General features: G+C 42.8%; 2 protein-coding genes across 2 annotated transcripts; both read right to left on the bottom strand.

Moving 5' to 3' along the window:
* Positions 1 to 793: 793 nt before the first annotated feature.
* On the bottom strand, positions 794 to 8066 carry terfa (telomeric repeat binding factor a). The gene is made up of 13 exons (XM_072380312.1): positions 7879 to 8066; positions 7200 to 7295; positions 6600 to 6730; positions 6387 to 6473; positions 5626 to 5766; positions 5199 to 5323; positions 4496 to 5017; positions 4275 to 4394; positions 2755 to 2877; positions 2511 to 2657; positions 2290 to 2372; positions 2152 to 2195; positions 794 to 1054 (listed from the first exon to the last, which is right to left on the bottom strand). Exons 1-13 carry the CDS (start codon positions 8036 to 8038, stop codon positions 896 to 898), a joined length of 1938 nt encoding a protein of 645 aa, XP_072236413.1. The 5' UTR covers positions 8039 to 8066; the 3' UTR covers positions 794 to 895.
* A 1580-nt stretch (positions 8067 to 9646) lies between these two features.
* zdhhc7 (zinc finger DHHC-type palmitoyltransferase 7) lies at positions 9647 to 20652 on the bottom strand. The gene is made up of 7 exons (XM_072380311.1): positions 20503 to 20652; positions 16532 to 16882; positions 14947 to 15071; positions 13676 to 13772; positions 12972 to 13053; positions 12328 to 12458; positions 9647 to 12209 (listed from the first exon to the last, which is right to left on the bottom strand). The coding sequence occupies exons 2-7, from the start codon at positions 16874 to 16876 to the stop codon at positions 12027 to 12029; spliced, it is 963 nt and encodes a 320-aa protein (XP_072236412.1). The 5' UTR covers positions 16877 to 16882; positions 20503 to 20652; the 3' UTR covers positions 9647 to 12026.
* Positions 20653 to 20925: the final 273 nt, after the last annotated feature.

Genomic DNA, 20925 nt, shown 5'->3' with positions numbered 1-20925 from the left:
ATTTTTTTTTTTTTATTAATGGACGTCCACACACGGGCCAGCTGGTGTTTGTAGCTGCTCAGCTTCACCATCTACTATTTTATCATGATGTGGTGTGAGCAAAGTACCTTCTTCAACGGGAACATGCATCGTTGTTACAACTTAAACCATATCCTTGTTTCCCAAGACTGAATGTTTTTTTTTTTTCTTTTTAAATCACCTGGATATTGCAACTGTTCCAATATGTAGAGCCTCTTAATACCCCTCCTCCCCCTTCCAAACCAACTGTTGTTCACATGTTAAGAGTCACTTTTCAAATAAATCTGTCTTTGAGTAGTTTGAGTTTTAAACTGCTTGAGATGAAACTTTGTCCTCGACCAGCTGGGAGTGATTATAAACCAGTTGTGCCGGCGTTTGATAGGACTTTGAGAAGTCCTATCGAGGTTCATTGGAAATGTTGACGTCAACACATTGAAACATGTTCCGTCTGTCTTCTCTTTACCAAAATCCTCCTCAGTATCTTTTGTGGAAATCCACTCAGAGCAGCTGTTGCCGGGACAGTATTTCCTCAATCTGCAATTATACACCCCTAACTGGTACCGAGTTGTTTCTGAGCGCGTCATCTGGTCTGTGTCACTTCTCTTCATTCATGTAAGGCTGCAGTGAATAATCAAATCCCTTCGGTTGCATTTTTTTTTTTTTGTTTTGTTTTGTTTTGTTTTAATTACAAAAGAGAGACGACTCATCTTTGAACCACAAATGCTGGATTTAATGAACTGTGAACAATCTTTAGTAAGAAATTACATTTGAACAGAAAATTAAAATGACAGTAATCCAGAAAACAAAAAAAAAATTAAAATGACAGTAATCCAGAAAACGAAAATAAAAGTGCTGGTTTGAAAGAAGAAAGAAAAGCTCAGACCATGTTCGCCTTCTTCAGTGTTCTCCAACGATCTTTCAGGTTGACATTTGTACGATCTTTGAAGGAGTAATAAGCCTTTATCTTACTCCAGTTGCCCTCTCCGAACTTCTTGACCCCGTCTCGGAGTTTTTGTGTCTCGCTGTCAGTCCACCTCTGCAACAACAGAAGCATGTGAGGTTATTTAGCTTTTTGCTGCCCTGAAATGACGATAAATGCTTTATTTTCAGTCAGTATGGTTGCATGCTGATGCGGCAGACTTAAAATTAGAAATTTGCCTGCGTGGCGCTTTCGTCAGCTGTTTCAACTTTTGAGTTCTGTAAAATAAATTCAGCTTGGTCTCTCTCAGGGTTTTCCAGGTTCACATAAGATGTGGTTAAATATTACAAAATAATAACTAAAAAAACAACTGGAATTCAAAGTGGATGCCACTGGACTTTCACTGGGTTTTATAGTGGATGTTTAATAGCTCTCTGAGAATGATTACTCACACTCAGATCAGTCAACATGAATATATTTTTTTAATGATTCTGAATGACTATGACGACAGTTAAATCGATGCCTTTACACTTAGACATGAATGAGATGGTGACGAGTCACTTTTAACGCAGCCGCTGCAAAAAATATTGACATCAACTCATCTTTTCATTACAAATAACTACACAATTACACCAGAGTCTGTACGACTGTAATTATCAACTGAAATAATGACCGTAACTGAACTAGTGTCATTTGTCATTAAAAATGCTAACTGGGTTCAATGTTTTCCTCATAAAAAGGGTTTTATGTACAAATTGCCAACGCAATGTTGCCTGGTTTTGCGGAGCTTCAGCGATTAAAGTAAAAGTGTAAAATCTTGAGAATGGAACCAGGAACCAAAAAAAAAAACAACAAAAAAAAGACAAATGCACGAATAAAATATGGAGCCGCTCTAAGAAGCTCTGTTCTGTAACCAGAGTGGCTGTTCTGCTGGGTTTGGTCCAATGTCCTTAAGTTAACCTGCTCTGGGCCAACTTATCTGAGCAATATAATGACGACCAATCTTTGTTAAATGTGAACTCAGCCAAGGGACAGCTGGCTTAATGGTACAGGTAAGCTGTCACAGAACACCGTGTGAATGTATCTCTGGTGTTGCTTTAAAAAAAAGACTGAAAATATCTGCCAGAATTTAAAGCTTTGTGAACATCTTTCTTTTTTCTTCCATTTTCTTAACTTCAGAATAGTGGAAATGCCAGCTCCCGTGTTATGCTCACCCTCTTCTTGTGGCCTGAATTTGACACGGTGCTCTCATTTGATCCTTTGAGACAGAAAATAAAAAGTGACATCACAAGCGGTATTTTCAAAGCCAGATGAACGCAGGATTGATCAGAAGCAGATAATGGACTGATTACCGGTGTTCCGCTTGGAGCCGAAATACGACTCCTCATCGCTCCATGTGGACTTACTCTCCTTTGCGTTGTTGTACAGCATTTTCCTGTGGACATGAAAAAGTTGTCATTGCTTGGCTTTCTACATTTAAAAAAGATGAGCTGACCACCTTTTTTTTGCCTTTGTTCACGACAGGCAAGCCAGTCCAAACAAACTAAAGCTGCTGGTGTTATCCTTTACTAACCATTTGGAATGGGACGGATCCTCGCCTTGAGCGGAGTCCTTGTGAGGAGTGGAGCTCTTCTGAGGAACGGGGTGACGAAGGGACCGTTTGGGTGAGCCGTCCGATGAAGTGTCTCTGATACAGATGTCCTCTAAATCGACTGAAACGCTGCGTATTCAGGAAGTGAAAGATTGTCTCGTGTTAATCCGCCAAACCGTCAACCAAAATAATGCCATCAAATGAATGATATCGTAGTTGGACTTGCTTTGTGGTGGGACCGCTGGACGGTGATTTATGAGGCCTCTGCATGGGAGTTTGGAAAGAAGAGGAGAGCTGTGTGTCTTCTTCGCTCTCTGATGATGATGATTGTGTCGTCTTGCTGGAGTTTCTGCGATAAGACTGAAGTCATTAGCCTGAAAAACCACAGATCTTTTTTTGCTCAACATCTTTAGTTGCATCAGGCAGATTGTGGCGTTCTCCATCACTGATCCAGTTGCATCTGGCTATTGGTTCCCATTAAATAGCGAATGGGGTGCTACTTGCTTCTTTATATTTATGCATTTCCTTTAAAAACAGACGCTAAGGAAGCTTCGATCCTCCTGAAAAGCCCAGTCGGCATTATCCACATCAGCCGTGATAAGAATTAGAAAAAGGACCCAAGTGACAGGTAGTGACAAACTAAAATACCCACACAAGGTCTTTGTTGTCAATCCAGGGTAAGATAATGTTGAGAGGGTAAACACATGTTACTGTTCTGTCTCCAGAGAGCTTGAATCAATTGTTTGTTTGACTGAACATAAGGTGGGGTGCACACTGAGGGTGGGGCGAGCTTGTGGAAAGCAACTAGACCTGATGGGGTGTCAGAGAAAATGTCCCACCCCCATGATCCCTGCCTTTATGCAATGCATCTGCTACTGGATCCCACTTCCTGTCAAACCACACCCAGATAGTCAGAGAAGTCTCCCACCTTCCCCGTCTCAGCATCAGCTCTCCTTAGGGCTGTTTTACACTCTGCTAAACATCTGGCACAATGCTGGAGGGTGTTATCTCCAGAGAAGATGAGTGTGTATAGAGATGAGATACAGAGGCTGTTGGTGTGGTGTTCACAGAACAAACTGAAGCTCATTGTAGATTAGAGGAAGGCAAAGATTGATCCACATCTCCTGCACATCAATTCAGACTGGCCCAGATTTAAGGGTCTTGTGTGTGCATGTGGATGATGATGTCACCAACACTGCTGTGCTGGTAAAGGAGGAACAGCAGCGTCTGCACTTTCTGAAAATACTGAAAAAGAACGAACCATATGACAAACTGCTTGTGATTTCCTAGAAATGTTACGTGTGCAGAGCTACTGCAGCGCTGCTTTGTTCCCCAGCAGTGAAAAGCACACCAGGAAGTCATCACATTTGCTGCCTTCTCCTCCCTTGAGGACATTTACAGATAATGCTACCTCATAAGAGCTCACAGCATCCTTAAGGACCCGTCACACTCTGAACATCCCGTTTGAACCGTTGCCCTTTGGAGGGCGTTTCAGGACAATAAAAGCAAGGACACAGCTCCTATGCCAGAGCCAAAATTACACCGTAACACTTTAAATACTAAAGCATAGGAATACTCAATACATCATTATTATTGCTCTTTAACACACGTGCAATGCAAGAGTGTGGATGTGAAGCTTTATGTCCTTTTTACCCAGCTACTCATCAGAACTGCGAGTCCATAATGGAGATTTTTTTTTATCCTAACATGAGCCAGGCATGTGTGGCGATGTATGTTTCAACTTACCTCCTGAGTGATATGTTCGATTGGTCATCGAGGTCTTCGCACTGCATTTTCCCATTGGTCACAGGGTCTGGAGAGTCTTCCTCAAAGTCTGTGAAGAGCTCAGCCACACTAGTTGAAGCTCTGTATGAAAAAAAAAAAGCTTTAACAGTGTGCAGGTGCTGTAAGAGTGTCTACCAACAGCGGCCATTTATTTTTCTTCTTTTTTTCTTCTTAATGCTTACTTGCTGACTGTCCTGGTAGTTCGTCTGGGACGCTTTCGTGTGGGAGTGGCAATTTCTCTGTCTGCAACTGGGCATTCCACGTCTTTGAAGCCTTTTTCACTTGATACAACCAGTGTCTGTGGTGGCTTTTCTGTTCCGACCTCACTCTCTAATTCCTCTGGAGCTGGCGTGCACTGCGAGCTTGGCTGACTGTCTGGTTCCACCACCAGCCGTGCCACGGTGTAAAGTGCCTTTGAGACTGAACGTGCCTGTGCTTGAGGTCCAGCGTCTGTTTGTGGTGGCTGGTCTGCGGGGGAAGCTTCCATGGGGCTGCACGAGTTCCTCTGAAATAACTTTTCCTGCTCCGAGTTCAGATTAGCGTCCCCGTTTCCATTAGATGAATGATGCGGGCAAAGGTCCTCTCTTTTCTGGCCCTCTGTCTCCACTTCTTGCTCCAACTCGGCAAATGTTTTCTCATCTAAACCTGCAGCGAGGGCTTTGTAGGCCGCCTGCAGTCTGGCCCTCTGGATTATTGAGTGTGTACTGAAAGGTAACATCGAAACAAGAAAAATAAATAAATAAAAAGCTGAACAGGGTATTTAAGCCAGAAACAAAGGGTGTTGACTGTATGCATCAATCATACTCTGCTCTACGCTGGCAACTTTTTACTTTAACAGCAGCGACTGGGTTCTTCCAATTCAATTAAGGGGGAGAGAAAGCGTACCATGGTCGAAACTGGATCGTGATCATTTGTGGCGTGGAGGACAGACCGGGCTCGTCTTGCTCGTCAATTTCAGCCGTTTTGTCAACTTGCTCCACAAGTCTTTTATCGACGAGTGTCTTGGCAGCCTTTTACACACCACACACACAAAGAAAACACACAAAGAAAACAAAGTTGTACTCACCACACCTTTATCAACAGTGCTACATTAAAAAAATGTTTCAATTTCATATGATGACTCATCAGTGTTACTATATACTAGAGCATCTTTTTAAAAAAAAATCTAATCTGAACATTTGTGGTGTGAATCAGCTTTGAATGGCAACGACTTCACTTATCCAAATGTTCCAATTCAACAGTCTTCCATTCTGAATCCCCGATCGACAAAAAGAAAACTAAAAAGACTCTTTATCTCGATAAGAATATGTACCTTGTAGAGAAAGGGAATGCTGAAAGTGCATAGCCCCTGACAAAAAGCTAGCATCTCCTCCTTGAAACTCTGAAAGCTCATTTGCTTGATGACCTCATGTGTTTTACCCTTCCGACAGATGAGACCCATGAAAACAGCTCTCTACACAGAACAAGCAAACACACAAAAAACAGCAATATGAGATATATGACATGCAAACAAAGATCAAAATTAAGTAAAACCTTCTTAAATATGTCAACATTTTAATATACTGTATAACAAACTAGCATACTCTGTAGTTTTATGGCTCATTTTGCTTGGTTCTTTTTTCATATTTGATAACTGGTAACAGAAGACAACTGCAAATTACAATCGGAGGTCTTCTCGATGAGGGTGGTTTTTTTTTGCTCTCTGTGATGCGGAGGCATCATCTTAAAACGGAAGAACTGAAGCTGCGGCTACCATCTGAAGAATGAACCAATCACTGTGTGGGCAAATGAACACAGAATCTTCACCATCTGTTGTCGCTTGACATTCAGCTGACAGAAATTCAGAGCCACCCAACTGCTACATGTCAGTTTCACTGCCATCTGACAAGCAGCGAGCCAACATCTTTGTACAATTAAAGATGCACCGATGATAGTTTTCATCTCAAAATGACATTTAATCTGCTTGATTACTTTAACTGTTACTCATGTCTAACCAAGAGTTTAGACGGTCGGGATCTGTTTGATAACAGCCGTGGAGAGAAGACAGGCTCAGTACAGATGAGATCGACTTACCTTTCCGCCCTTTGCTTTGGGAAAGTGTTTGTTTAACACCTCCTTTGCTTGATCAAATTCACCCTTCTTGATAAAGGTCACCACGATCTAAAGAGAGACAGAATTCATTTGTTTGGCTAAGAGTTTTTTTTTTTTTTTAAGTCAAAGAATACAAAAAGTATTAACCCATGTGTTACAAAAGGATTTCGAAGTAATGCAGTTAAGATGACTCGCCATCTCTTTGAGCGATGTGCAGGCACTTTCAAAATCCTGCTGGGGAATTCTGAATTCCTCATTCATGTTTTCCAGCAGCACGAGGGCCGATTCCAGAGGAGATAAAGACTGATCAGATTCAAACAGCAGGTCTGCAGGCAGAGGCAGAGCAACGGTCACTGTATTGTGTCGTCACAGTGTGACCGAGATTAGATGCGTGTAACTTATTATTTACAGGAGAAAAAAATAAATAAAGGATTGGTGTTAAAAAGATCTTGTGTGACACAAGCTAAATATGCACGGTCATTTCTTCACACAAGACATGGAATATATGCAATGCAAGCTTTTTTTCCCTTCTCATCTATAGGTATGGAAGGTGTGAAGAAAAGGTACAAAGATTCTTTATGGTCATTCTAGCCACCTCTAACAGGCAAAGAAGAAAAATGAGATACTCAGGTCATAGTTATAGGTTATGGTGGCAACAACTGCATTTATACGAAGGGCTTGTCTTATTTAATTCAATCATATCAGAACAGAAAAAAAGATGCAGATCAATGAATAGTGTTATAAAAAGGTTACCGAGATGTGTAATAACGAAAGAATGCTCATGTTTAATCTCACCAAGTTTTTCACCCTCATTTATACGCGAGAGAAACTGCAATACTCGAATCTTTATGGGCATGTCATCGGTGGACTCCAAAGGACGTGCCAAAACACCTGAAGGAGAAACAAAGCAGACAATTCAGCCAACAAGTATGCTTCATAGTTCAAGGCCATAACTGGCTTCATATTCTTGCGTTTGTGATAGCTGCTTATCAGCCTAAGGTCATCGGTATAGAAATAAAGACGCTAACTAAATTCTCGCAGCTGATGGATGACAGGCTTTTTAAGTCCATATCCTGTCGTGTGTCCCGCTGATAAAATTGCATTGTAAAGGTTCTATACAATATATACTTTGCCAGACGACGAAAAACAACGACAATTACATTAATTTCCCCGTGATCTGACGTCCACCTTTGTGTGTTCCTCTGGCACAAAGCAAGAAGTTCCTCCTACTTTGCATTGTTTTTAGCGGAATTACAAAACGACCTGCCGCGTTCAAGATTGTGATGTCCGCGTCACGGATACTGAGCACAGTTTCATTTGGCCCCACAAGTGAAAACAGAAAACCTCAACTCAGTAAACACTTAGTCTGGTCTGGTGACGCCAAAGTTATTTCCGACAGTGTTTAAGAGCTAGCTAAGCCTAACCCGGCTTAGCGGGCAAGTAGCAATAAACACAGAGGAGGGCTGTTACTTACTGTCCAGTATATTCCTGACCGCGCAGAAGTCGTCGTTCCGTTCATTTTGGAAGAAGTTCAGCGCCAGAAAAGAATAATAATCTACGAGCCAGCGGTTCACAACATGCTCATGTTGCGAACATTCAGTTTCGTCGTTGCTGCCTGTAACTTTCGCCGCCATTTTCGCGCTCGCTCCTCTTTCTGTTTTGACTTTATTAGCGTCCGACAACCCGCTTCAGTGTGCGCTAGCGCCTCCCCCGAGAGGTCCGTGAACTGCTGAGGATGGAGGACGCAACAAGCAGTCATAGCTAAACAGTTTCAACTCGTCACAGTAGTGACATCTTTTATCATCTTCAGCCTTCTACGGATATATGCGGGACGAGCTAAAGCCTTGCTTCTACAATAAAAGTGTATAGTTTTTTTTGTTGGTGTTTTACAATTGTCTTGGATGTTTGTTTAAACAGATTTCATTAAAAATGTATCAAACTTTTACATGAGTTTGAATTTGGTTTATTCATAACGCAACAGATCTACCACGTTGCTCTATTTTTAACTTTTTATTTGAACGTATGGGTTTTGAGCGTGTTCACAGTTTCGTTTAAGCAGACTGATGCTTTCCTTTTGTTGGAATTCTAAATAGTCATCCCAGAATACGTATTTTGTTTTGGATTAGAAGAATTTAACTGAGTGAAACTCTAATCAAACCTAAAAGGGAATTCATAGTGTTTCAGAATAAATAAACAAGTCATTACACAGGGAAGGAAGGACTTCCTGTATTGTTTGTTGTCACAGAGGTATTGAGGAAGCCTCAGGTATTGAGTGTGCATTTTTGTCCATTATGCACAGAGATCACAAGGCCTCTTAAATTGATCTTGCCATGTTGAATCTCTACAGCAGTTTGCTTTATTTCACTTTACGGTACAGTCAAAGCAACAGCTGCGGCACCTTCAAACACCCTGACACTTTGCTTCAAAAAGAACTGCATTGAATATTCGTACGAAACTCACAACATCTTCTGTTTTCCCTCCAAAAGAAAAACCCTCGAGAGTCAAAAGGCAGCAGTGCATGACGGAAAGTCGGCCACAAAATATATCTTTAATTTATTCAAGTTTATTATGTAAAAGAATGACACTGATAAGACATTATAAGATTCGACACAATTTAAAAAAACAAAAAAAAACAACTCAAATAAAACATTCCAATAATATGTTATTTTAGTAGCCTTTATATTTCATTTATAAAGCTGAGGGACTTTTTCTTCTCTTAAAGAAACATTCTCTCAGGAGATTAGGAAACCAAATCTTTCCCAACCTTTCCATGGTTTGTGTTAATGATAAATCTGTTATTGAGCATCCATCTTGTAATATACATCAGCAAAGCCTCCTCGTTACCGGTATTCTGCGTAAATCTCCCTTTAACCGCAGGCGAGTGTGAGGAGACGAACACACCGTTGTGTGTGAAAAAATGTTCCAACGCTCATCTCATCACGGTAACCGAATCCTTTTAAGTCCTCCAGCAGAGAGAAGAGAAAATGCGCTGACCTGTGTTTAATGCTTTTGAATATCGTCATTCAGATTCATCTGCTGAGCACGATTGTAAAACGACACACCCTGTAACAGAATCTCAGTTAAAGACATAAAAACTACTGCATCCGAGGTTGGTCATGGAACAGGACTATCCTATATTCAAATACATCAAACAAGCTTGTCCATATTACACCAGTCAACGTCTAACATCGATAACCAGTCATCACAGCATTTGTCAATTCGTAATTAAGGGTTTTTTTCCCCCCCATTTAATACAAATACAACTATATCAGGTTCAAGGGATTGGCTTCTATTCTACTGACATCTTGTACAGTGTGGATGCTCATTCTCTGTTTTCTTTCCAATCTTAAACGATCTCTCCTTCAGTTGCACCCGTGAACATGACGTCCTTCAAGCCAATCGTGTCCGACCAACTTCACTACTTTTTGTTGAACACGTTAGAATAAAGATTTTTTGCGGGACAGACTGTGCTAAACAAAAGGAAAGCATGACAATGTTGATATACAGATTTTTGAAAAATCCAGCAGAATAAACGTAGAAATGAGAGGCCAGCATTAAAATCTAAAAAAGAAAAAAAATCCCCTGATATCAGTTAGCGCTCAGTGCTCTGAACCCTGGTCTGAGAAGAGACTGGTTTTACATTCTAGTAACAGCAGGTTTCCTAAAACGCCACAACCGTAGAGCATCGGATTTCATAACTTTGTGTAAACAGTTGAGATGGTTTCTTCCCCTTAGAGCCACAGATAAGCACAAACAGCAGTGTACCGTCCAGTGAGACAGAAAATGAGACTTAAAAAGAGTCTAGATTTGACAGTAATCGAGAACTTTGAATTCAAAAAGCCACATCTGTTCAGTGCTAACAAGGCCATTACTTGTGTAGAATAAAATTAGGATGGGCATCTTCCTAATTATGGCAAAAAGTCACAATATATTTCAAGTTGATGCACTTGACTCCACGATTTCAACGGCTTCGATAAGTGCTCCAATGACACAAGGAAAGGGCTCGCTGTTGCCCTGCCAGTAGATGTGACAGGCCTGAAAGTTGTGTAAAAGAAAGAAAGAAAGAAAGAAAGGAGGAAAAGGCCTCGCAAGCGTCTGCTGAGCTCTCCGAGACCGTTCGATTTTAAAGCTTTTTATAATTAGCCTGGCAACTCAGCCTTTTACAAACCGACTTTACGAAGGAGCTTGGCTCTGTGCGATGTGAGCTCACACTTTGCAAAACAAAGCTGTGTTAGTGTTTCCAAATCCTCCTATTCAAGATTCAACAGTGGTTACCGAGGAGCATGCAAAGTGACCACGTCTCAGTCGAAGGTTGCTTACTTCGGGGGGGTTTAACTGCTATGCAGTCACATCTAAATATCCTTGTAAACAGAATCCTTTTACGTATGGAAATAGCCACCGGTTTCTGAGACGGAGGAAAAGAAACACGTGTGAATCAGCCTCAGTAACATTTGGTCTTCACTCTGAATGACTGTGTTGTGAAAAGACAGGGAGGCATGTCAGTGGTCTGTCAGTCACCGATCGCTTTAAAAACATCACAGAGTAGAAAGCAGCACAGACGAGGAATACAAAACAACGTTTTCCTTTTCTTAACCAAATGAGGACTCAGAATAACAGAAGAAGAAGAATCCCAGTGACTTAATGTGTTCAGCTTTTGAGGAGTGGTCTTGGTGATTGAACTTCAGCAGCTGTTATATTAAAACAAAAAAGAAATATTGATTCCCCCCCCCACCCAACGGTCATCCAAAAAAATCAACAATTTCAGCTCAAGGAAGGAAAAACATGATAAAGGGGATGAAAATGTAAGAAAATCCACTCAGTTCTCATGAATAAGAATAAGGCTCTTGTTCACAGTAGCCTGTTCAATAAATTGAAGATGATAAAAGCCCCATTTCCAGGCTGAGATGCTGACTGATTGGGCTGTTGTACATGCAAATAAAGGCAGCACAGCTCAATCTCCGATGTCCACTGTGCTCCATATCTGGGGCTCTTCTCAAGTGTTTTTTGGTAAGTAGTGCATGTCCTTGATTCCATTGTCTGGGTCTAACAGAGGAGTTTCAAGCCTTTCCCCACTTAGATCCTCTTGTCTGGGTCCAGGGATGATAAAAGATACGTTGCTGAGCCCTCTGCAGAAAATTCAAATACTGTTCTTGAATCTCGCGTGTTCAGCTCACAAAAAAAAAAAAAAAAAAAAAAAAAAACACCTCATCCAGCCGCATAATTAGAGATGCATGAGCAGTGTTCCAACAGCTTCTTGGACGGTCAGGAAAAAAAAAAAAGATTCACTTGAGTTACAGATGACATGCTTCACCAAGAAACACACAATCAAACCAAAACTCTACTCATGTAAAGAAAAAAAGAATTCCAGTTGTTGAGGGATACTCTTGGAAAAACAACACCAAAGACGTTGGGTCTATGTCTGCTTTGTGAGCGTTGGAATACAAACTTTCAGTGTTTGTCGCGATGCGCTGGGGTCCCACCGGAGCAGCCGGCCGGTCTCTCTCCGACACCCACCCAACAAGGACAGCCTCCGGGAGAAGAGGTCCATCTCAGCCCCAGCCAAAGACAGCCTGCCTTAGACACAGCCAGGTGTTGGTGATCTGCCTGGGTTGGTTGCGTTTGTCAGACAGAAAACTCCGACCCGCCCCGTCGACCGTGGGTCAACACCAACAGGCGCCGCAGACGCAGGCCGGTGAACGGATTGCACCACAGCAGCGATGGCGGACCCCCGAAAACAGATCTCATTCCGTCCCACCTCACGCGGCGTTCCCATGTTGGCTTTTCATTTTTAAGACGTTCAATCTCCTGCAAGGCATTCACACAAGGTGACATAGTTACATATTACTAATGCTTGTTATTTCAGTAGCCTTTATATTCGACTTGCTGAGAGAAACGCAGCTTGGCGAGTGCGGTGGACACTCACCGTCTCGTCGTTGCAGATGGAGTGGATCTGCGTGCCAAACATAACAGCTGTAAAGGTGAGGAACAGGATGGCTTCCAGACAGAGGAAGATGAGCAGCAGCACAGACACTCCAGGGGAGAAGGTGCCGCACTCTGACCACAGAGAGGAGAAATGAGGTCGAGTTAGGTCACACCGAACAACTGACTGAAACCTACAAATAACTCCAAACGCAATAAATAAATGATCAACGCATGTTAAAAGGGGTCCAAATGTTTCATATTTGTTCAGTTTTAGGGTTTGAAAGCCAGGGTGGGTGCCCATGTTTTAGAGTGTAATAAACTGGCAGCTAATAATCGCTCACTGTGTTAATAACCCTCTTTTTTTCCCTCCTTACTGAAACAGCAGCGCTCACTGCTGCAAATGATGCCATGACTCACAATAGGCTTATTCTTAAATAAAAGCATGACCTCTAAGAGTGAAATAGTATCTTCATTTACTGGCTCATTGCTACAGTGGTGTGAGTGGAGCAGCTATTCTCACAGACTCTGTTCCGTCTGTCCGCCCACAGCTTTTCTGAGCAGTTTCAACCACTTAAACAAATATCTGGATCTTTTCCTGAAGGACCTCAAACCCGTGTTTTTAATTCAAATGTCGCAGGGTCTTACCGTTCCACTGAACTTTAATACATGTGAAGAAGTGCATAGCACTGAGGCCCAGGGCGTGGGCAGAAATCAGGGCTATGTACATCTGCGGAAAGAAGAGAACAAAAACAGGGAGGTGAACAATAAGAAACGCCCGTAGTCAATAAACCAAGAAAAAGAAGCTAGTCCATCCTAATGTAATCCCAGTATACCAACGTTAATGCAGAATTCTGAATTACACGTATGAAGTCACACTCTGTAAGCCGCTAATTAAAGACCCTTTCTGGACCTGGATTACTTCTCCATCTTTTTTAAGTCGGAAAAAGGAGCAACCTAAACGTTTTAGTGGCCTCGCACTTCTCAGCCTCAGGTTCATTTTTTTAAAAAAAAGAAAAAAAAAGATCCCAGCCAGCATGTGAAGCCACGGAAAAATGCCGATGCTATCATGAGAGTGGCGGGTGGCTTCGAGAGCACATTTTAATGTGGGTCCGTCCCTGCTGCGCTGCTACGCCAAAAAGACGGAACATTTACACAGCTTTAAATCACTACATTACAAAATGCTGTTTGAAAGGAAATAAAACAATGCAACTACAATTATTAAAAACCTGGGAAAATGTTGTTTTTGTTTTGTCTCATTATAATGACCTGAAAAAGGTTTCCAAATTTCTGTCAAACCCTCTTGCTAAATTCAACAAAACATCCATTCAAAGCAGCTTCAGTGTACTTACAGTAAAAAGAACAAAGAATCTCTGATTCTTTTCTCCCACACAGTTATTGACCCAGGGACAGTGATGATCCATCTTTCTGATGCATCGTTTACAAATACTGCAAGCAGGAGAGATGCGTTAATGCATGACTTACTGAATACCAGCAGAGATGTCAAAGTCAATGTTATCATTTATATACCAGCTCATCATTGTTCCTAACACGACCCTCTTTATCATGTCTGTGACCCGAAATGAAAGGAGAGAAATGTATTTCCGATCATTTCCACCTTTAACAGCGACGGCGTAGCTCTTTCCCCACAGAAAAGACGACGCAGCAATCCCTTTCCTTGCCTCAGCTTTTGCAACGCTACCAAGCTGTGGTGGGAGCGACCGACAGACAAGAGAATGAGTTGAGCTAATTCCACGTATTGATTTGAGGCTGACGACTTTGCTGTGCTGAGGGAAGAAAAGAGGCAAGTCTCGACAAGCAGAAGGCCAGGTTTCCTTCTTCATAATAGTGTGTCCCCATTTCCATATTTTTGACAATAGCCACTAATTTTTCAGTGATCGAATTGCCTTCATGTTTTGTTGGTTGTTGGCCGTAGAATGAAAAGAAGAAAAGAAATGACCCCCTCTAGCCCTTTTTAGGGTGAGTTGGAATGTTGGTGATTCTAACCGGGCGCTCACACCAAAAGCGTCATGAGCTGCCTTTCATTTTCAATGTTAACTGGCGTTGATGAGCGGCCGGTGTCGTGAGCGGCGTCTTGTGAGCTTCATGAGCTTTGAAAGTTGAGAGAGGCTCAACTTTATGCAACTGAGCAGCGGCGCGACACAGCCGATCTGGATTCCCGAAGGCGGAAAAGGGCAGAGCGAGAGGACAGCCATGGAGGAGAAACGGATGTATAGATGGATTATTATATATGCCTGCTATTTGAAAGCCCCGCTGCTTCGGCCGCTTTGACCTCTTTGGCAGCAGAGGCGGCGCCGCTCAAGACGCTTTTGGTGTGAGCGCCCGGTAAGTGCTATCTGGCCACAAAAATTACAGTTTCAGTGTATTTTAGGTTGTCTGTGTTAAGCCAATCTTAACAGAGCAAATGCACTTCTCCTGATGCAGCTGAACACATGCTACAAGTCTACTGTGTTTTACACACATAACAGTGTTTGTAGGGCTCAAGCTGGCGCAGCGATCTACTCTTGACTCTGTGCCTGGAAAGATCCTGTGAGGGCACAGAGGGAAGACTGGAGCCGCTGCTCAGGCCATGCCTGCGGTGGAGACACGACGTAAGACTGACCTGCAGTGGTGTGCCCTCTCAGGCTTGATGCTACAGCACTTTGGGCACTTGTAAATGACCTCACCGGGCTTCAGTTGCAAGCTCTCCATGTACTCCTTGGTTGCATTGCCCTTAGGAACGGCACCCTAAAGACAAGGAAATACAGGGGAAAAAAAATAAAAAAATACTGCTATCAAATATAAAGGTCCATATATTAGTGTCACGTGGCAAAGGGGGAGAGGCATCCTGCTGTGTTTTTGGATATAAAGTGTTCAATCAGAAGTAAAGAAAAAAAAAAAAAAAAAACTATTCATACTCCCATACGATTATACACAGTTTTATGTTGCAAAATGCCATATTCCAGAAAATTAGGAACTTTAAACCACACTCAAAAATTCTACATGTATTACTGTAGGAGTTTAAAATGGAGCATTCCTTCAGGGTTGGGCTGTTCTGCAGGAAAGCACCAGTGGAGCTGTCATCAGGCGTCCGACGTCTCAAAGTAAGATTCTGTCATCGCTGCAAAGGCACCGCTGACAGTGTTTTTGGCCAACGACCTCTTGAAGCATGAATTGGCTAAATTTAGTGTAGTCACAAAGTATCAGTGGCAAAGTCTCCATTTCACTGAACACTTAAATGAGCAATGATCCGTCGCTTGAAAAATTTCTAAGAGCGACACATCAGACAGTGGAGGGAAACGCCCGTCAACTACAATTTGGGAAACATTCTGATAATAAGACGTGCTCCGGTCAGGGTTTTCGGGACCGATCACCGATTGGCGTGAGCTGGATCTGCTGATACTGATCACATGGCATATGCCGAAGCTGATTGATCAGGTGCATAATATCCCTCTTTTAAACCTCAGCAGCCTCTTCTTTGTCACTGGGAACAGCTTCGACCTAAAAAGGCAATCTATTGTTTTCTTATGGCATAAGATACATCAAATGTTCTGAAATACGAATTAGGATGAAAGTTAATTTATAACTATACACAGAGTTATGCAATAAATGATACTGAAGTGCATCTTTTTTTAAAATCGTTTTTAATTTCCATTCTGTTTTGTTTAATTTTGTTTGGGTGTCAGTCTCCAACCACCGGGGAATTAATATTTACGGTAATTAAAAAACATTTATCGAACCTACGGCAACACAAGTAGTGGCAGTCGACAGCAGTGAAGTCGGTTTACTGTTGGCATCCGTCTGCTGCTTGTGGTGTCGCCGTCATCAGGTTGACGTCATCAGTTATTATGTCGACTTAGTTGCGAGTAATTTTCAGCTGGAGCTGTTGAATTTAACAGCCAACGAGATATTCAGACTCAGTTTAATGGGCGGCTCTGCGCAGCTTTCACCCAAAGCATCCTCTGGCACTCCATCCTTCAGCTCAGTGTCCCAGAGAACATCAGCGAGTGACTCTATGTGTCAGGCGGGCAGGGTTTTCTGCTCGCGCTGTGGCGTGCACTGTCAAAACATTTACTCTTCCATTCAGACTGCCAGAACAATAACAATAGCTTGTATTCAACTCCCAAAAACGCCACTCTCACGTTGCTTTCTACATAATTCATCTTTACAGACCGTTGAGCTGTCGCTAGAGTGTTAAACCGCCTTACCGGGTCAGTCAACATGGTGCGCAGGTGCGAGGCCAGGGCAAGCACAGCCAGCGAGTTGAAGGTGGCCCCGTTCAGGAGCGAATACCAGAAGCTCTTGGCGGGCAGAAGCATTACAAAGTTCACCACAAACTCCGCGTACAGAACCAGGAACCAGGTCATGGTCGCACACACCATGCCACAGCTGTCCTGAATAAACCACAGTGTACGGTTGCTGGAAGTGTGGCCCGAGTGGGGACCCCCAACCATCACTCCAGCTGCGAGGCTCCCCGCCTCCACATCTGCACCAGCCGACAGCAGCGGGTGGTGCTGCTCCATATCTCTTAGTCGGTGGTTTGAAGACTGCATCGTGCCCTGGGGAGAATCAAAACATTTTGAGCAAGGCTGATTTAAGGCTACCGTCTTCATTTTAAACATTTGAAAAATGACATTCAGTGGCCATTTGCATGATTTGACTTCTTTAATGTACGTAATTTGATCAACGAGACTCAACCTTGTACTCGGCTCCTTAAGCTCAGCGCCCTTTGAGCCCGAGTCATTGCAAGAGGCATGAGTCACTGGAGTTTTAGCCTTCTCGTTTCACGCCAAGGTCGTGAGAGAACGTTGGGGAGCAGCTGGAGGGACGAAGTCCGGCAGCTTCAACATAAATAAATGGATATCTCCCGGTCCCTCTGGGAAACTGATCCTGCAGCTGCGGTACATACAGGCTAATAATAATCTGTAGACCCAGTTATCTGGTGCCATTGTTATTCACAGACAATGTAAACCAATAGGCTAAGGCATTTGGGGTTTCTTAGGTGTAAAAAAAAAAAAAGAAGAAAGAAAGAAAGAAACCCACTTTGAAATTTAGCATGAGGTCAGAGCTAAAACGTTGATCAGCCTATACCTATACCACAGATGAGGTCTCTAAAAGCTCACATGTTTAAGTCATCTGTGGACCTTACCAACCAGAATTGTTTACTCATTACCGAGTGACGAGTTGACCCAAGCTGTGGTAATTCTTACTGGTTACTGATGCTGTGCAGGGTTAAGCTGTCAGTGATTAGCTGACTAAATGCCCAAACCATGTCTGCGTCTGCTTGCATCCAAAAACTTTCCATGACAGTGGGTGCTACTTGGAATTGTAGAGGAGTTTTACAGCCTACGGTGCCGACATCTCAAAAACCGCAAAGATGTCTCCCTGACTGCTGGAAAACATCTCTATCAAAATACCGTTTTGACCCACAGAGCACAGGGATTTCATGCCAGCTGGCTGTCTCAGAGGGTGACACACATGTAAAGCCAAACAGTCACGGTGCTGGTTACATTCGAAAAAAAAAAGAAGATGTTTCTGCTCTGTGTCGTCCGTGCACCATCTAGGTTAAGGTCCTGCTTTTGATCAAATATTGCATGTCATCCAAGAGCAGCACCTAAATCTGGTTGCTTATGCGCTTATAGCAGATGGTGACACAGTTCTGTATGTTTTCATGGAAAACATAATTGATAGTGACTTAAAATGGCTTAGCCAAACATATGCTGCACAAATAATACAGCACGGCAGAGAGGGGCCTGGACTTTCACGAGCCTGATCTAGTTTTAAGAAAGACATTTTTTTTTTTTCCTTTTTGTTTTAGAGATAAGCCACTCGGTATACGGAGGATCTTCTCTTCTCTCGTCTAGCTTTTGGTTCTTATGCTTAAAATGTTATTTTCCAAATTAGTAGAGAAGTTTGTTTTATATTGCTGATGGTAACTAAACAAAGGACACCTGCTCATAATAGCACCACCTAACAATGTTTAGAGACTGGAAACACAGCAAGACAGACCAATTTGTACATCCTCGACTCCTTTCCTCGATCTACTTTCATCTTAGTCCCTTCAACTTTTCAATGGGGGCTGTGAGGAAGAGGCACGCACACACAGGGGTGGGGGGGGGGGTCCAGGAAACAGTCATAAGACAAAATCATATATCCTTGCTTTTATATCACCTGCCTGTTCTTTTCGTAACAACCAACCACGGTTTTCTACGATTGCTGTCAGATGAGCGAAATTCACTACGTCGGATCAATGTGTGACGACCCCCCCCCACATGTCACACATTCCCTCCACGGAGGATACACCAGGGCGTCCTTCTGTATCGCTCCGCCGGGTACATGTCAGGAGTTGAGGTGTCTTTAATGTTTTGCTGAGATCCAAACATTACTGAGAAATTTTGAATCACTAAAGGTCTTAAGACAGCTGAGTGTCCGACTCCTCCTGAAAAAACAAGTAAAATCCAAGCCTTACATTCCTACCATTACACAGAAAAGTCTGAATGAGCAACTGACATGCCAGATGGTTTGTGGTGGCGATTGGATGAACCGTCTGTCCATCACAAATTGTCTTGCATCCATCACGTTACTTGAGTGGAGCTGCTTGGTAAATCCCACCCTTGCCAGTCAGTAGAAGAGCAAAAACATCTTTTCCACAGAGACGAGCCTTATTTGCTCGTTACTCGACGGGGAAAGACGCTCTGGTTCTGACGTAACTGATGCTCTAAGCGTAAATGCAAACCTCTTCAGGAGCAGCCATTGCCAACAACCCGCCTCTAGCTGACATCACAGGACTCCGATTGCTCCCACACAACTCGCCTCAGCCTCAAACAGCCTGGTGAGCCTGTCAAGATGGACTCTCTTGTGATTTGGATAAAGCAAAATCACATTTGCCTTCCAAGGTCAATAATATTAATAATAATAATGATGATGGTGATGTGAAAAAACTAATCAGCATGACTCTGCTCATCAAGAGTCTCCCGGTGTACCATTTCATTGCCCACAGTGTAACAAGAATGCAACCCTTCCTGTTGCACAAAAGAAAAGAAGCAAGTTGAGAGGCAACATACGTAATAAGTTTCAACTTCACAACCGCATACTGTGGTTTGTACCTCCTGGACCAGCACTCAGCACTCAGTTTTACACTAAGACTCAAACACCTGATTGTCAGTTGATTCCCTGAAAATGACTGAAACGGATCCAACGTTCAGCTTTGCAACAAATCTCGCTTCCACGGACAGATCTTATTGCTTGTTCTACTTTCTACTGACAGCTTCTATTAGCGAGTCTTTATCAAAGCTTATGAGTGTGTCAGGGTAAATCTCAGAGTTAGAAAGCCTCACAAATGCTCTTAACATCATATTTCCCAGCAGTGGGACTACTAAAAGGTTTATCTTATCTTATCGTAACCTTTACAGGAGTAGAGTCTATTGCAAAACTGTTGAATAACCAGAGTCGAGTCTAGTTGAGTTTCACCAAATCAAAGAACAGCTGAGTGCATGAACAACAACAACCACTCAAAATCCCCACCGTTTGTATAATGAGTCTTCCCTCTCTGGGTGGCATCTAAAATTTGTCAACTACTCCCAGGAAACACACCTATCATTATGGCCATTTATCGCCTTGTGATAACAGAGTCATCGTTGTTTTAGAGGAATTCCGTGTTGTCAAGACATTAAAATGACATCCGATTGTCTTGTTCTCGTTTTTAAAAATAGTAAAAAATGACGACAGTAACAAGACTATATAACCTTGAAGCCAGTCTATTGATTGTCTTGAATAATTTAACTCGACCAGTAAAAGACTGAATCGCATAATCAGATCGGCTGGGGGATGACTGAGATTTGAGCGCTCTTCAAATCATATATAATCACCCTTTCCACTTATAGCAACCGCAGTCTGTGTGATTGGCCATTATGGGAGAGCCATTAGCGAGAAACATCAAGCTGGAAGCATAAGTTTGGGTCTTTCGACCCTGTTGCAATTATAGGTCGTGACAGAAACTGAATACCAACGCGCACTGTGCACTGCCGCTTGCTGCTAGCCTGACACTTCACTTGCAACCAAACTGGCTGCTAAATCTCGCTTGCTAACTAGCCACTGAGAGAAGCTAACACGGTTAGCATGTTAGCAGTGTTTGCGGGTGCGTACACAGAGTCTAAGGAGTAACAACTGAATAACATACCTTGTTGCTCCCGATTTCTTACGTTGGCAACTCCTTGTCAATACATTTGACGCCCTGTTAAAATTAAAGTTAATGGCAACCCATCCGAGCATCGGCAGGCAGAACACATCGCTCTAACAACAGGCTGACATCGACCAGTAACGACCAAGCTTCCGGGGTTCACTTCGGGTTTGTCCGCTACCTTTCGTGACTCTCCGGGGAACTTTATTTGGCTAGATAGCGCCACCCCATGGCAACAGCCATGATAATATTCCAAAAGCGGAAATATATGAGTTCTCCACTTGCAGGTGCTGTTGACCAAATCACAAACGGACGTCTGTACGGGCCTACTGGGCACCAGGAGCCCAGTCCGAGGAACCAGGAGCGTCCTGGGCTCAGTGGGAACAGCCATAAAGTTTAAAAACAATCTTTAAGACTCCTCTA

The sequence above is a fragment of the Leuresthes tenuis genome, unplaced genomic scaffold (assembly GCF_036924035.1).
Source record: "Leuresthes tenuis unplaced genomic scaffold, fLeuTen1.0.hap1 SCAF_2, whole genome shotgun sequence".
Lineage (NCBI taxonomy): Eukaryota > Metazoa > Chordata > Actinopteri > Atheriniformes > Atherinopsidae > Leuresthes > Leuresthes tenuis.
This window is presented reverse-complemented; position numbering and strand designations above follow the sequence as displayed.

Bases quoted from the DNA above. Each gene is read 5' to 3' on its own strand.
- terfa (XM_072380312.1), bottom strand. From the start codon at position 8,038: ATGGCGGCGAAAGTTACAGGCAGCAACGACGAAACTGAATGTTCGCAA. The intron at 6,731-7,199 runs GTGAGATTAAAC...CTCTGCCTGCAG, and splicing joins AAATGAGGGTGAAAAACTTG to ACCTGCTGTTTGAATCTGAT. The intron at 1,055-2,151 runs GTGAGCATAACA...CTGTTGTTGCAG, and splicing joins ATTCAGGCCACAAGAAGAGG to AGGTGGACTGACAGCGAGAC.
- zdhhc7 (XM_072380311.1), bottom strand. From the start codon at position 16,876: ATGCAGTCTTCAAACCACCGACTAAGAGATATGGAGCAGCACCACCCG. The intron at 13,054-13,675 runs GTAAGTACACTG...TTCTTTCCGCAG, and splicing joins GATTCTTTGTTCTTTTTACT to ATGTACATAGCCCTGATTTC. The intron at 12,459-12,971 runs GTAAGACCCTGC...CTCTGTGGTCAG, and splicing joins TATTAAAGTTCAGTGGAACG to AGTGCGGCACCTTCTCCCCT.